Source organism: Rhinolophus ferrumequinum, chromosome 17, assembly GCF_004115265.2.
Source record: "Rhinolophus ferrumequinum isolate MPI-CBG mRhiFer1 chromosome 17, mRhiFer1_v1.p, whole genome shotgun sequence".
Taxonomy (NCBI): domain Eukaryota; kingdom Metazoa; phylum Chordata; class Mammalia; order Chiroptera; family Rhinolophidae; genus Rhinolophus; species Rhinolophus ferrumequinum.
Genome location: NC_046300.1, coordinates 21,399,545 through 21,415,760, shown reverse-complemented (window position 1 = coordinate 21,415,760; position 16,216 = coordinate 21,399,545). Strand labels below are relative to the sequence as shown.

The 16,216-nt window shown below is 33.7% G+C and overlaps 1 protein-coding gene across 1 annotated transcript in view; it reads left to right on the top strand.

Moving 5' to 3' along the window:
- Window positions 1-16,216, top strand: part of ZCWPW2 (zinc finger CW-type and PWWP domain containing 2) — a 122,208-nt gene that overhangs the window by 74,600 nt on the left and 31,392 nt on the right. The window contains exon 5 of the mRNA XM_033131767.1: window positions 1,553-1,667. Within this exon, the coding sequence (XP_032987658.1) occupies window positions 1,553-1,667 (115 nt within the window). The remainder of the gene's footprint in view (window positions 1-1,552; window positions 1,668-16,216) is intronic.

Here is a 16,216-nt window from a genome sequence, read left to right as displayed (position 1 = left end):
ATCTTTTATCCTATGAAATCACAATGAAATTTAAAGATTCTGTGTATAAAAGTAGATTTTTGTCTGCTTATATTGTTTTACTGCTTTTATGCCAAATAAATCAGTGTCCAGGACCACATGCAATTTGAAAACCACCATCTGAATTCTTACATAACATGCAGAGAGATTCAACAAATAGGAACTGTAGAGGATACAAAAATGAAATATTATTTATTGCCTCTATCTTCAAGGACCTTTCATTTTATGGGCAGGGACAGTCGTGAATAAAAATTACTAAAAAGCAAGTCAGAATGTAATAAATAATTAAATGAAAATATTAAGTGTAATGGGAACCATATAGTTAATATTAATTTGGGGACTCAAGAATGAGGTGGAATTTGAGAAGAGCTTTAAATATATAGTTTCATTCTCTGAATAAATTGAATATAGATGTTATATAGATTTACATTTCTGTGTAAAGGGTGAATTATCTTCTATATCTGAGATAAAGATAAGATCATTATATGCAAGTGGTAAGTGTGGATTAATAGAATAAACACCTCTATTTTTTTTAAAAAAACTTTTTTATTGGGGAACAGTGTGTTTCTCCAGGGCCCCTTAGCTCCAAGTCGTTTAGGTCTAGCTGTGGAGGGCACAGCTCACTGGCCCGTGTGGGAATCGAACCGGGAACCCTGCTGCTCAGAGCTCACGCTCTAACCAACTGAGCCATCCGGCTGCCCAACACCTCTAATTTTTGATGGTAAAGTTTTTGAAAAGAAAATGGTGGCATGCATTTATAAATTGTAACATTTAAAAATATTATAAAAACCATTTTGAGCAAGCTCTAAAATGACATTGGCAAATTTTTGTTCCAGATACAGTTATTTTTAACCTAAAGATTTTTTTATTCTGTTTTTCTTTTCAAAATATATATTTTTTAAAACTAAACATTTAGAGAAAGTGCTGTACTCAAGCAAAATAATATTTATTGAGTGCTTCGTATTCCAGAAAACTGCCATGTATTATTTCATTTAATACTCATAAGACCTTTTGATGTTTGTACAGCTATCCACGTTTTACAGATGAAGAAATTGAGGCACAGATAGTTTAAGGAACCTGCGTGAATATGTCAACTGTCTGCCATAACACCAAAACTAGATGTGAATTGAATCAATTTTCTTACAATAAGAAACTTGGCTTTTCAATTTCTACTACTTCAGTATCATTGTTATGTTACTTAAAAGGGAATCAACATTATTCCAATCAAATGTATTAATATTGAGTACTTGGTTATATTAGTGGTCTTAACTTTTTATAACTAAGGGTGATATAAATCATATTAAACTATTATCTTAGTGAATTAAGAATCTGACCCTTTGGCTATTAGCATGCAAAATTTAGACAACTTTGCTGTATTCTAAAATAATAATATAATAATAATCAGATACCAAAGTCTAAGTAATATATTGTAGAATACTTAGATTTAGTGTCAGCTCAACAGCTAAATCAAGTGGATATTAAAACAAAATTATATATTTAAAATGAATCTTCTTATTTTTCTGTGTTTCTCTAGCCAGGACTATGTAAGAACAAAAAGAAGTGGTATAAAAGTGCGCTAGAAGAAGCATACCTCCTTTATCGATGTTCTCCGGAGCAACGACTGGAAATGTGCTGCCTGTCAAAACAGGGTATATGATTTTTAAAATTTTTTGCCACCCCCAGAATAAGAATGTTTTTTTCAGATGCATGCTTTCCAAGTCGTGTTTCCATATTTAAAAATCTCTTTTTCTTCATATCTTTGTCCACCGAAACATTTTTGTATGGATTAGTAGTATGTATTTTGCTCTCTGAAACTATTTTCAGTGACTACACACCCACTCTATTTAAATGCAGGGTTTTAATGAGTGCTTCTGTCCTCTTCTTTGCTTCCACATTATCTACATAGGTCCTCTTGTGTATTTCAAAGCATGTATTTTAAAATTAGAAGCCATGGCTTTAAAATACATCCCTAGGGTGAAACTTTCACTTGGACATGCTCTATTATTTCAGAACAAAGTATTTCTCAAAATGTTTTATTTTTAAATAAATTCAAGGCAGAGATAAACGATAACCTTCAGCGTTCTCTTTAATTAGGTGACAAAATATATTATTTCAGGTCATTTTCAAAGGAAGCTCTCGATTCAAAAATATTATGGTTTATGGATAGCCTTTTATATGAATTCATCATAAGGATTATAGTAGGTATAACATATTAAACTTAGAAAAGATGATGTAAAATCTTTTCATGTAAAAATGTTGTTTTTCAATAAACTGAAATACGTTTTTAAATGTTTCTGCTTAGTAGTAATAGTAATTTTGTATTTCACAAGGCCCCTTTTCAGTTTATCACCTTAAATTCTAAAACAGATTACTCTGTGGGAGCATCTGGCCTTTGTTCCTAACTGAATTTTAAAGTAGCAGTAATATTATTTCTCTTTTGGAAAAATTTAATGTATATTTTTAAAAACTTACAGGTGAAAACATTTTATTTGAGAAAAAGTTTAAATATTAACCTAGCTACCTAAGTTTAGATTTTTAACGCAAATAATTAGGTTTGAAAAGAGCGGGAAAAGACTGACATGAAAACTACTCTGGTTTACTCTGAGACCAGGAAAAGAGACATTTATTACCGCAAATGCGATTTTATTCCTTGTGCTTGAATATATAATATCTGCATCATCTGCAGTAAAGGTTGAACTCACACTGTTGTCACGAATACAATTTTAGGCTTTGCTGGGACTATACATTTCTCTGTGTAACCAAAATAAACTTTGAAATACTTAGTTATCTTAAACATTGATATTTTGAAGTCATATAGTCATTTACTTTTTAAAGTTAGGTCTACACTAGCAGTAGACCCACTTTCTCCATAAGTTATGGAATTATGTCTTTGCCGTTGTTGTGTATGCCAGGTGTTCATGTATGGGTCCTTTGGCATCCTGGCTTGTCCAGAGAGTCTGGAGAGCGGTTATTTATCATTGGTTTGCAGTGGCAGATCATTTTCTTGTGGAAAGTCTACTGATTTTTACATGCAGAATCTGATGTAATCCATCCTGATTACTGAGAGACTTATACCTAAAGACTTTTCATTTTCTCTGAGGTAGCCAAAATGGAGGGGCGTGAACAGACTTTCGGGAGTTCAGTCTTTGCCATAACAGTTTCACTCACTTCGTATTCACTGTTCACTATCGCCAAAATAGACAATGTAATCCCTGTGTCTGCTTAGCTTCCAGGGTGAATTCTAGTACGTATTAAGCTTTTTACTGTGTTCAAAGTAGTTTTGAGAGATAATTAGCCATTATTCAGATATTTTTACAAAAGGTGAGTAATTTAGAGGCAAACCATTTATTTCATCCCAGAAACTTGGAGGATTTCTTCAGTCCAAAATGTCTTCCAATCCAGAAATAGTTACTACTAATTTTTTTGGCCTCAATTCTTCCTACCCTGCAAAAATTGGCACACTTTTATGTTCGATACAACTCTTTCATTGTTGAAATCTGTAGTAAATGATATGTAAATATAGACCCAGTCATACTATGATAAATTTCAAAGTCCTGTCCACATGGCTTGGTTGTACCTCTTTTGTTGTAGTAACAATTATTCTAAATGAGTGACTCTTCTGCTGGGGCTAGAAAGCTTTTTCTTATATAAGAACATTCATTGCAATTGTATTTTTAAATAGTCTCTTTATAATTCAGTTTTAGGATTTTGTATTTTCTGTAGGATTAATATTTTCTTACATGTTCTATGTTTTAGAGTGGATGTCCTATCTCTACCTTTTTTTTCAGAATTCTTATTTGGTAAATAGACTTTATTTTTTAAAGCAGTTTTAGGTTCACAGCAAAATTAAGCAGAAATTACGGAGTTCCCATATGCTCCCTGCCCCTGCACGTACAACCTGCACCAACAGCAACATCCCACACCACACTGATACATTTGTCACAATCTATGAACCAACACTGACACATCATTATCCCCCAAAGTCCATAGTTCACCTTAAGATTCACTCTTTGTGTTGTGCATTCTATGGGTTTGGACAAATGTATAATGACATGTATTCACCATTACAGTATCATACAGAATCGTCTCACTGGTATAAAAATCCCCAATGTTTCACCTGTTCATTCCTTCTCCTTTCCCACCCTTCCGCCAACACCTGGCAACCACTGATTTTTTTACTGTCTCCATAGTTTTGTCTTTTCTAGAATGTCATATATTTGGACTTATACAGGATATAGCCTTTTCAGATGGCTTCTTTCACTTAATAGTATGCATTTAAGTTTCCTTCATGTCTTTGTAGCTTTTTTTTTTTAAGCACTGAATAACATTCCATTGTTTGCGTGTACCACAGTTTATTTATCCGTTCACCTAGTGAAGGATATCTTGGCTGTTTCCAAATTTTGACAATTATGAGTAAAGTTACTATAAACATCTGTGTATAGGTTTTTGTGTGGACATCAGTTTTCAACTCCTTTGGGTAAATACCAAGGAGCACAACTACTGAATCATATGGTAAGAGTATTTTTAGTTTTATAAGAAACTGCCAAACTACCTTCCACAGTGGCTGTGCCATTCTGCATTGTCACCAGCATTGAATGGTATTTCCCATTGCTCCACATCCTCACCTGCATTTGGTATTGTTAGTGTTCTGGATTTTGGTCCTTGTACTAGGTGCATAGCAGTATCTCATTGTTTCAATTTGCAATTCCATAACGATATGTGATGAACATCCTTTCATGTGCTTGTTGCCATCTGTAAATCTTTGGTGCAGTGTCTGTTCATTGCCCATTTTTTAATCCAGTTGTTTATTTTCTTCTTGTTGAGTTTTAAGAGTTCTTTGTATATCAGTCCTTTATTAGATATGTATTTTGCAAATATTTTTCCCCACTCTCTGGATTATCTTCTCATTCTCTTGACACTGTCCTTTGCAGGCAAAAGTTTTTAATTTTAATGAATCCAGCTTATCAATTATTTATTTTATGGACCTTGCCTTTGGTGTTGTATCTAAAAAGTCATTAGCATACCCCAGGTATTCTAGATTTTCTACTATGTTACCCTCTAGGAATTTTATAGTTATGCATTTTAAATTTATATGTGTAATCCATTTTGATTTACTTTTTGTGTAACTCAAAAGATGTAAGATCTGTGTCTAGATTCAGTTTTTTGGCTTGTGGATATCTATTTGTTCCAAAACCATTTGTTGAAAATACCTCTTTCCATTATATTGTCTTTGCTTCTTTGTCAAAGATCAGTTGACCAAATTTACATGAGTTTATTTCTGGGCTCTCTAATCTGTTTCATTGGTCTAGTTTTTATTCTTTTCCTAATACTCACTTTCTTGATTATTATAGCTCTATAGTAAGTCTTGCAGTCAGTCTTCGACTTTGTCATTTTCATCGTTGCGTTAACTATTCTGGGCCTTTGCCTCTCTATATAAACTTTAGAATCAGTTTGTTGATATCCACAAAATAACTTCCTGGGATTTTGATTGTGATTGTGTTGAATCTATGATCAGGTGGGGAAGAACTGACATCTTGACATTTTTGAGTCTTTCTGTCTATGAACATGGAATGTATCTACATTTATGTATTTCTTTGTTCATCAGAAATTTTTAGTTTTCCTCATATAGATCTTGTCCATATTTTGTTAGATTTATGCATAACTATTTCATTTTGGGGGGTGTTAATAAACAATAATATGTTTTCAATTTCAATTTCTACTTGTTCATTGCTGGTAAATAGGAAAGTGATTGACTTTTGTGTATTAACCTTGTATCCTGGCTATAATCACTTATTTGTTTCAGGAGTGTGTGTGTATATATATATATGTTTTTTTTTCTTTTTTTTTTCACTTCTTTTGGATTTTCTACGTAGATGATCATGTCATCTATGAACAAAGTCAGTTTTATTTTTTCTTCCCAATCTGTATAACTTTCCTTTTTTTTTCTTGTCTTATTGTATTAGCTAGAAGTTCCAATACAATATCGAAACGAGTAGTGAGGGAGCACATTTTTGACTTCTTTCTGATCTTAGTGGGAAAGCTTCAAGTTTCTCACCATTACATGTGATGTTAACTATGGTTTTTTGTATATTCTTCTTATCAAGTTGAGGAAATTTCACTCAGTCCTACTTTGGTGAGAATTTTTATCATGAATGGGTGTTATATTTTGTTAAGTACTTTATCTGCATCTATTGATATGACCATGTGACTTTTCTACGTTAGGCTGTTGATCCCATGAATTATATTAATTTATTTTGAATGTTGAACCAGTCTTATATACCTGGGATAAATCCTACTTGGTTGTGGTGCATAATTCTTTTTATATATTATTAGACTTGATTTGCTGATATTTTGTTGAGAATTTTTGCATCTATGTTCATGAGAGATATTGGTCTATAGTTTTCCTGTAATGTCTTTATTTGGTTTTGGTATTAGGATAATACTGGTCTCATTGAATGAGTTAGGAAGCATTCCCTCTGCTTTTATTTCTGGAAGAGTTTGTAGAGAATTGGTATAATTTTTTTCCTTAAATGTTTGGTAGAATTTACCACTGAATCCATCTGGGCATGATGCTTTCTATGTGTAATTTTTTAAATAGATATTGGCCTCTTCAGGTTGTCTGTTTCTTTTGTGTGACTTTTGGCAGATTGTGTCTTTCAAAGAGTTAGTCCATTTCATCTAGGTTATCAACTTTGTGGGAATAGAGTTACTCATAGCATTCCTTTATTATTCTTTTAGTGTTCACAGGATCTATAGTGATTTCCTTGCTTTCATTTTTGATATTAGTAACATGTTTTGTCTCTTTCTGTTTAATTAGCTTATCTAGAGGCTTATTGATTTTACTGATTGTTTCAAAGAAACAACTTTGATTTTCTTTATTTTCTCTATAGATTTCCTGTGTTTAATTTCATTGGTTTCTGCTCTAATTTTTACTTATTTTCTTGTGTTTACTTTAGATTCAACTTGCTCTTCTTTTTCTAGTTTTCTAAGGTGGAAGCTTAGATTACTGATTTTAAATCTTTGTTCTTTCATAATATATGCATTCCATGCTATAAATTCCCCTGTAAACACTGCTTTTGCTGCATCTCGCAAATTTTTATAAGCTGTATTTTCATTTTCATTCAATTCATAATATTTTAAAATTTCTTTTGAGATGTCTTTTTTGACTCATGTTATTTAGAATTGTGCTGTTTAATCACTAAGTATTTTGGTATTTTCCAGTTATATATATGTTTTTGATTTTTAGTTTAATTCCATTGTGATCCGAGAGCAGACTACTTTATATATCTATTTTTTAATACGAGCCTGCCAATTAAGTTCATGCACTTGTTGCAATAATGTTGCTAACCTTTTTTGATATCAGAGGGAGCATTCATTATTAATTTGTACCAACTGGACAAACAGTTAACCAAGTTTACTATTTGGAAGTGCAGAAAAGGCTGTGTGAAAAAGTTAGACGACATGAACTTTTCGCCAACAATTCATGGCTCTTGCATCATGACAATGCACCAGCTCACACGGCACTGTCTGTGAGGGAGTTTTTAGCCAGTAAACAAATAACTGTATTGGAACACCCTCCCTACTCACCTGATCTGACCCCCGATGACTTGTTTCTTTACCCGAAGATAAAGGAAATGTTGAAAGGAAGACATTTTGATGACATTCAAAACATCAAAGGTAATATGATGACAGTTCTGATGGCCATTCCAGAAAGAGTTCCAAAATTGCTTTGAAGGGTGAACTAGGCACTGACATCAGTGCATAGCTTCCCAAGGGGGGTACTTCAAAGGTGACTATGTTGATATTCAGCAATGAGGCATGTAGCACTTTTTTTAGGATGAGTTCGTGAACTTAATTGTCATGCCTCATAGGTATGTTTTGTGTCCCAGAATGTAGTCTGTCTTGGTGAATATTCCAAGTGAGCTTGAGAAGAATGTGTATTCTGCTGTTGTTGAATGAAGTAGTCTATAGATGTCAATTATATCCAGTTGATTGATGATATTGATTTCAGCTGTATCCTTAATGATTTTCTGCTTGCTGGACCTGTCCATTTCTGGTAGAGGGGTGTTGAAATCTCCAATTATAATAGTGAATTCATCTATTTCTCCTTAAGTTCCATCAATTTTGCCTCACATATTTTGACATTCTTCCGATAGACACATTCATAGTAATGTTCATTATGTCTTCTTAAAGTATTGACCACTTTATCGTTATGTAATGCTCCTCTTTATTCCTTGATAACTTTCCTTTCTCTGAAGTCTGCTCTGTCTGAAATTAATATGGCTATTCCTGCTTTCTTTTGATTAGTGTTAACATGGTATATTTTTCTCTTTCTCTTTACTTTTAACCTATATGTCTTTTTTTTGTAGACAACATATAATTGGGTCCTGTTTGTTGATTCACTCTGACATTCTCTGTCTTTTAATTGGTGTTTTTAGACCATTGTTATTTAAAGTGGTTATTGATATAGGTAGATTAATAACTACCATATTTGTCAGTTTTCTATTTGTTTCCCTTTTCTTTGTTTCTGTTTTTAATTCCATTCTTTATTGTCTTATTGTGGTTTTAATGGAATATTTTGTATAATTCTATTATTGCTCCTTTCTCAGCATATCAATTTTACTTTATTTTTAACTTTTTAAAGTGGTGTTCCTAGAATTTAGAATATTCATTTACAAGTTATCCAAGCTCCCTTTCAAATAACACCACACTACTTCATAAGCAATGTATGTACCTTAAATAACAATATTTTCCTAATTCCTCTTTCTTTCCCTTATATCATTCTTATTGTTCCTTTGACTTATACACACACACACACACACACACACACACACACACACAAATATATTGTTGCTATTATTTTGAACACACTTTTCTGTTAGATGCTTTAAGAATACGAAAAATAAAAGTTTTTATTTTACCTTCATTTAGTCATTCTCTAATCTCTTCCTTTCTTTATGCAGATCTGAGTTTCTGATCCATATAATTTTCTCTCCTTTAACATTTCTTGGAAGGTCACAGGGTACAGAATTCCAATTTGGTGACTTTTTCCTCTCAGTACTGTGACTGTTTCATTCCATTCTCCTCTTCCCTTGTATGGTTTTTGAGGAGAATTTGGATGAAATTCTTATCTTTGCTCCTTTATAGCTAAGGTAGTTTTCCTTCTCTGGCTTCTTTCAAGATTTTTTTCTTTATCTTTGATTTTCTGTAGTTTAAATATGATATACCTAGGTATAGTGTTTACTGGCATTTATCTTGTTTGGTATTCTCTGAGCTTCCTGGATCTATGGTTTAATGCCTGGCATTAATTTGGGGAAGTTGTCAGTTATTATTACTTTAAATATTTCATTATCTGTTCTGTTCTTTCTTTTCCTTTGATATTCATATGTTATACTTCTGTAGTCACGCAGATCTTGCATATTCTGGGTTTTTTTTCCCCATCTTTTCTCTCTGCTTTTCAGTTTTAGAAACTTAATCTCACAGATTCTTTCCTCATCTGTGTCCAGTCTACTGATAAGCCCGTCAAAAGCATTCTTCATTTCTGTTACAGTATTTTGATCTCTAACATTTCTTTTTTATTATATCTTAGAATTTTCATCTCTCTGCTTACATTACTCATCTGTTTGTGCACATTGTCTACTTTTAACATTAGAGCCCTTAGTATGTTAATCATAAATGTTTTAAATTCACAATTTAATAATTCCAACATCTCTGACATATCTGCATCTTCTTTTGATGCTTGCTCTGTCACTTCAGACTGTTTTTTGCCTTTCAGTATGCCTTGTAATTTTGGGTGGAAATGTGAACATGATGAATGGGGTAAAAGGAGCTGAGGTGAATAGGTCTTTAGTAGTATAGTGGTAAGGCATGTTGTGGTAGTCCTATGATTAGGTCTCAGTCCTGGGCTTTGAACTTCACAAGTACTTCTCTCTCTCTCTCTCTCTCTCTCTCTCTCTCTCTCTCTCTCTCTCTCTCTCTCTCTCTCTCTCTCATCCCCTTAAGGAGTACAAGATGGCTAAAGGGAGCTGGAGTTGTGTATCTCCTTTCTTTCGTAGGGTAGACTAGAGCAACCTGGATTTGGGTATTTTCCTTCCCCCTAGTTAGTTAGGCTCTGAAAAAACTACAATAGGTTATGCTCAAGTAAAATAGTTTCTCTTGAGGTCAGGCCTTCTTCAGAAGAACTGAATGCCCTGGCATATTTCAAAATGTTTCTTTTTTTCCTCACATTGCCTGAAACTCAAGGGGATGTTTCTCCAGTCTTCACTGTGAGAGGCTGGTAGAGCTCCTGGAAGTAAACTCACAAAAGTACATCTCCCTCCCCATGACTGGGTCCCCCTAGAGTTTTTATCTCTCAGGCTTGTTCACACTGAGGCTCCAGAAATTCATCAATTACAGCTATGTTTTCCTGCCCTGGTACTAGTTCTTTTTGTTTTTTTAATTAAAGTTTTTTGGGGTGACAATTGTTTGTGAAGTTACATAGATTTCACATGTACAATTCTGTAATACATTATCTATATCTCATATTGTTTGTTCACCACCCAGAGTCAGTTCTCTTTCCATCACCATATATTAGATCCTGTTTACCCTCTTCTGGAGCCCCCTCCCCACTTACCCTCTGGTAACACCTAAACTATTGTCTATGTCTATGAGTTTTTGTTCCTTCATTTGTTTGTCTTGTTCTTTTGTTGTTTTCAGTTTTATATACCACACATCAGTGAAATCGCATGGTTCTTTGCTTTTTCTGTCTGACTTATTTCGCTTAGCATTATAATCTCAAGATCCTTCCATGTCGTCACAAATGATCCTATTTCATCTTTTCTTACTGCTGAATAGTATTCCATTGTGTATATATACCACAACTTCTTTATCCATTCATCTATCAAAGGACATTTTGGTTGTTTCCATGTTTTGGCCACTGTAAATAAAGCTGCAGTGAACATTGGAGCACACATGTCTTTATGGATAAATGTTTTCAGACTTTTTGGGTAGATACCAAGGTAGATACCTTTTTGGGTCATATGGTAATTCAATTCTTAGTTTTTTGAGGACCCTCCACACTGCCTTCCATAGCGGCTACACCAATCTGCATTCCCACCAACAGTGTATGAGGGTTCCTTTTTCTCCACAGCCTCTCCAACACTTGTTACTATTTGTCTTGTTGATGATAGCCATTCTAACTGGGGTGAGGTGATGTCTCATTGTGGTTTTTATTTGTATTTCTCTGATGATTAGTGATGCTGAGTATATTTTCATGTGTCTATTGCCAGTTGTATGTCCTCTTTGGAGAAATATATCTTCAGGTCCTCTGCCCATTTTTCAGTTGGGTTGTTTGTGTTTTTGTTGTTGAGTTGTATGAGTTCCTTGTATATTTTGGATAGTAGCTCCTTATCGGAGGTACTGTTTGCAAAAATCTTCTCCCATTCAGTTGGTTACCTCTTTATTTTGTCGATGGTTTCTTTTGCTGTGCAGAAGCTTTTAAGTTTGATATAGTCCCATTCATTTATTTTACCTTTGACTTCCCTTGCCTTTGGAGTCAAATTCATAAAATGCTCTTTGAACCCAAGGTTCATAAGTTTAGTACCTGTTTCTTTTGTGCAATTTATTGTTTCAGGTCTTATGCTTAGGTCTTTGATCCATTTTGAATTAATTTTGGTACATGGTGACAGATAGCAGTCCAGTGTCATTCTTTTGCATGTAGCTTTCCAATTCTCCCAGCACCATTTACTGAAGAGACTGTCTTTTCTCCATTGTATGTTTTTCACTTCTTTGTCAAAAATTATCTGCCCATATTTATATGGGTTTATTTCAGGGTTCTCAATTCAATTCTGTTGTTCTGTGTGTCTGTCTTTCTGCCAATACCATGCTGTTTTGATCATTGTTTTGATCAGGGAGTGTGAGACTGTGATCCGGCACTAATTCTTGTGGAGGTTTCTGCTCTGGTAAGTTGTGATTCTTTGTAGTCTCCTGTTTGTCCCTTCAAATTGTGGGGTAGTAGTTTGCTCTGTGACCTTATTTCTCTGAAGGATCTAAGAAGAGTTACTGATTTTCAGTTTGGTCAGCTTTTTACTTGTTAGGACAGGGTGATGACTTCTAAGCTCCTTACATGCCAGACTGGAAACTGGACTGTCCTTTATCTTTTTAAGACAATGCTCTCAGCTGTCACATTTAAAGAAGCACATACTGACAATTTTTCTGAGGCCGTGAATGGACAAGCTTTAAAAAAATTATTTAAAGAAGAGAAAACCCTGATTTATGATATACTTGTACTCCTCTCTAATATGGTTGTAAATAAAAAAAATTAATGTCTGTTATAGGTCATGAAGCATAACCACCTCTAGTCATTCGGAACATTTTTAATGTCTACCCGCAGTTCATTTTTTGCACTTTAAAAATATGATGTGGATATAGCTCAGAAGAGGAGTAGAGGCCTTTTTAATTATCCACATCTACATTTCCTGGTAACTGCTTTTCACTCTGTATGTGCGGGTCCCTACATGCGGAGATTTCTGAAGGGAGGAAATTAAACCTTTCTCACTAGAGAAAATCTAGCTCTTAGAAAGTGGTTGGTGTTGCTGAAATTGAACATGGACTTACTGTTATTAATAGGGTAATCATTAGTAATTGTAATGTTTTAAAGTATTACATCAGCATTTCCCTTTGGCATTTGAAAATCAGGTTGTTGATATTTCCTAAAATACTCCTCTGTTGCATTGGGAGACGGTTCTACAACTTTGGAACATAAAATGTTCTTTGCACAACAGTTTGGACATTTCTATTCCCAGTCAATCTCCCTACTGAAAATTTTACGTAAGAATGACATATATTTTGAGGATAAACATCACAAATTTCTATTCTATTTCCAGTGACTTCTTAGCATACAATCAGGGTCCATTAAATCCAATTTTAGTTTTTGAATTTATTTTGTGTGCAGTTTTAACTATATGTGAAGATTAACATTTTATTATGACTTGTATGGTTATTAGAGATCTTTAAAAAAACAAGGAGAAATTTTTTTTTGATACAGCGAAACTTATTCTGTCTTATAAGTACTGTCAGTTTCTACTGGGCCCTTTTATAAATCTAAAATGTATTGTGGGATTTCAGTGCTCTTATTTTTTTCCTAAATCTTGAAATATTTTGCTCTTTTATCATTACTGATCAGTTATTCCCAATACGTTAAAAAGACTCAAATAATTATTTGTTTAAAAGGAAGAATGATCACTTAAAAAGATGATACTATAGTGAATTATATTATCACTAAACTATTTTTCCTGGTATTGCAAGGGTTAAGATCTCTCTCTCTCTCTCTCTCTCTCTCTCTCTCTAACTAAAATGGCTTATTAGCTAAAATGAAAGAGAACATTGTTGATTATTATCTGCCACATACTGTTTTAGGAGCTTTATTTACATAGATTATATTATTTAAATCTCACAATGTACCAAAAAAGGTAATAATTATTACTACTGGTTTATCAATAATGGAACTGAAATTCTGAGGACATACAGTGTTTTATATCTTACACAATCTAATATGGTAACTTATACCATGTAAATATTCTATGTATTTTAATTATTAATTTACAATTATTTGTTCTGGTCATTGAAAGGTATATTTCAGATCCATATCAGACTTTGAATAAAATACGTGTACATTTATTAATTATAAAAAATTATTGAGCACCTACTTCATATAAAACATGGTCCTTGCCTTTAAGGCACACTGTAGTCTACTTAGATATATGTAGAAGTAACCGTAATACAGAGAAGAAAGTTTTTTGACCTAAGATGACTGTGGATTTACAATTCTTCTCCTAGTTGGAGGAATCGTCTGTGATGGTGGGCGGTCTTGTACATGCTCAATGGGGAAAAAGGGTATTTCAGAAGACGGGATTATTTCAAGCACAGAACTGAACACAAGAAAGAGGGCAGTTTACATGTGGCCAGCCAATTTTAGGTATAAATATAATAACCTGCTCCTCTGGATTTTTACATTTTATGCAGATTTATTCTGTTTAACTGAAATATTTGCTTTTAAATAGCAAACATTTACATACTCATATTCGTGAATATTTATTTTTTGTTTGTTTTACATATTCACTGTGAATTTTAGGCCTGTATTGATAAATTTCTATATATTTTTCTTTAATGCTAGTTGTAACCCAAAAACTTTATTATTAATGTCCAAAGCTCTTTCTGGTTTTCATTACCACAATATTAAGGTTTAAAAAAATGTATCTATGAATAAATATTTACATATAACCTATTAAGCTATAGAGTTTCAGATTAAACTTTTTTAAAAAATCCACAGGATATGCCAGTAATTTTTACTAATACACATCCATGTGTGCACATGCACACACACACACACACACACACACACATGATTTTGCACATGTCAAAGTAATATATTGAAATAATGTTCTGTATTCCATTTGGTTACTAATTATTCTGGTTTTAGTAGCAGTAGAATAAGAAAAGGTACTGATAGTTCTCATTCTTGCTGAGTCTATCTCTGAGGCACTGTTGGCAGCTCAAGGGTCCCAAATGGAGGCAGCAGACATCTTGGAACGATTGGGGACTTGTAGTCAGATGAGTCTGGCCCCACGGCATGACCTCAGTCAGGGTATTTAACTTATTTTAGCCTCAACTTACTCAGCTGTGAAGTGTGGATGGACTATATACCTTGCAAGATTATAATGAGGATTAAATAAAGTAATGTCTACATAAAGTATCTCCTGTCTGGCATGTAGTAGATGTGCAAGTAGAGGTAGCAGGTATTTGTTTGTTTTTATTTTTATTTTACTTTTATTTTTATATTTTTAATTGTGGTAAAATACACATAAGCATAAATTTACCATCTTAGTCATGTTTAAGTGCACAGCTCAGTAGTATTAAATATTAATACATTCACATTGTTGTACAACCATCACTGCCATCCATCTCCAGAACTTTTCATCTTATAAAACTGAAACTCTGTGCCTGTTAAACATTAACTCCCCATTTTCACCTCCCTGCAGCTCCCTGCAACCACCAGTCTACTTTCTGTCTCTATGAATTTGACTACTTTATATACCTCCTGTTAGTGGAGTCATACAGTATTTGTCCTTTTGTGACTTTCTTTCACTTAGCATAATGTCTTCAAGGTTCATCCATGTTGTAGCACATGTCAGAATTTCCTTTCTTCCGAAGGCTGAGTGATGATAGTCCATTGCATGTATATACCATATTTTTTTAAAATTAAATTTATTGGGGTGACAATGGTTAGTAAAATTACATAGGTTTCAAGTGTGCATTTCTATAATACATCATCTGTATATCACATTGTGTGCTCACCACCCAGAGTCAGCTCTCCTTCTATCACCATATGTTTGACTCTCTTCACCCTCTTCTACCATTCCTCCTCCCCCTTACCCTCTGGTAATCACCAAAGTGTTGTCTGTGTCTATGAGTTTTTGTTTCTTTGTTTGTTTTGTTCCTTTGTTGCATTCAGTTTTATATCCCACATGTGAGTTAAATCATATGGCTCTTGACTTTTTCTGTCTGACTTATTTCGCTTAGCATGATAATCTCACGATCCATCTATGTTGTCACAAATGGCAGTATTTCATTTTTCTAATGGCAGAATAGTATTCCATTGTGTATATATGTAGCAATCATGTATCGAAGGACACTTTAATTGTTTCCATGTCTTGGCCACTGTAAATAATGCTACAATGAACATCGGAGTACGTGATACACATACTCATACATCTTTATAGATAAATATTTTCAGATACCCAGGAGAGAGGGATTGCTGGATTATATGGCAATTCTATTCTTAATTTTTGAGGAACCTCCATACTGTTTTCCATAGCGATGTACCAATTTACATTCCACCCAACAGTGTATGAGGGTTCCTTATTGTCCATAGCCTTTCCAACACCTGTTACTATTTGTCTTGTTGATGATAGCCATTCTAACAGTAGTGAGGTGGTATCACATTGTGGTTTTGATTTGCATTTCTCTAATAGCTCGTAAAAGTTGAGCATTTTTTCATATATCTGTTGGCCATTTGTATGTCTTCTTGGGAGAAGTGTCTGTTCAGGTCCTCTGCCCAGTTTTGAATTGGATTGTTTGTTTTTTTGTTATTGAGTTGCATGAATTATTTATATATTTTGGATATTAACCCCTTATTGGAGGTGCTGATTGCTTTTTGTTT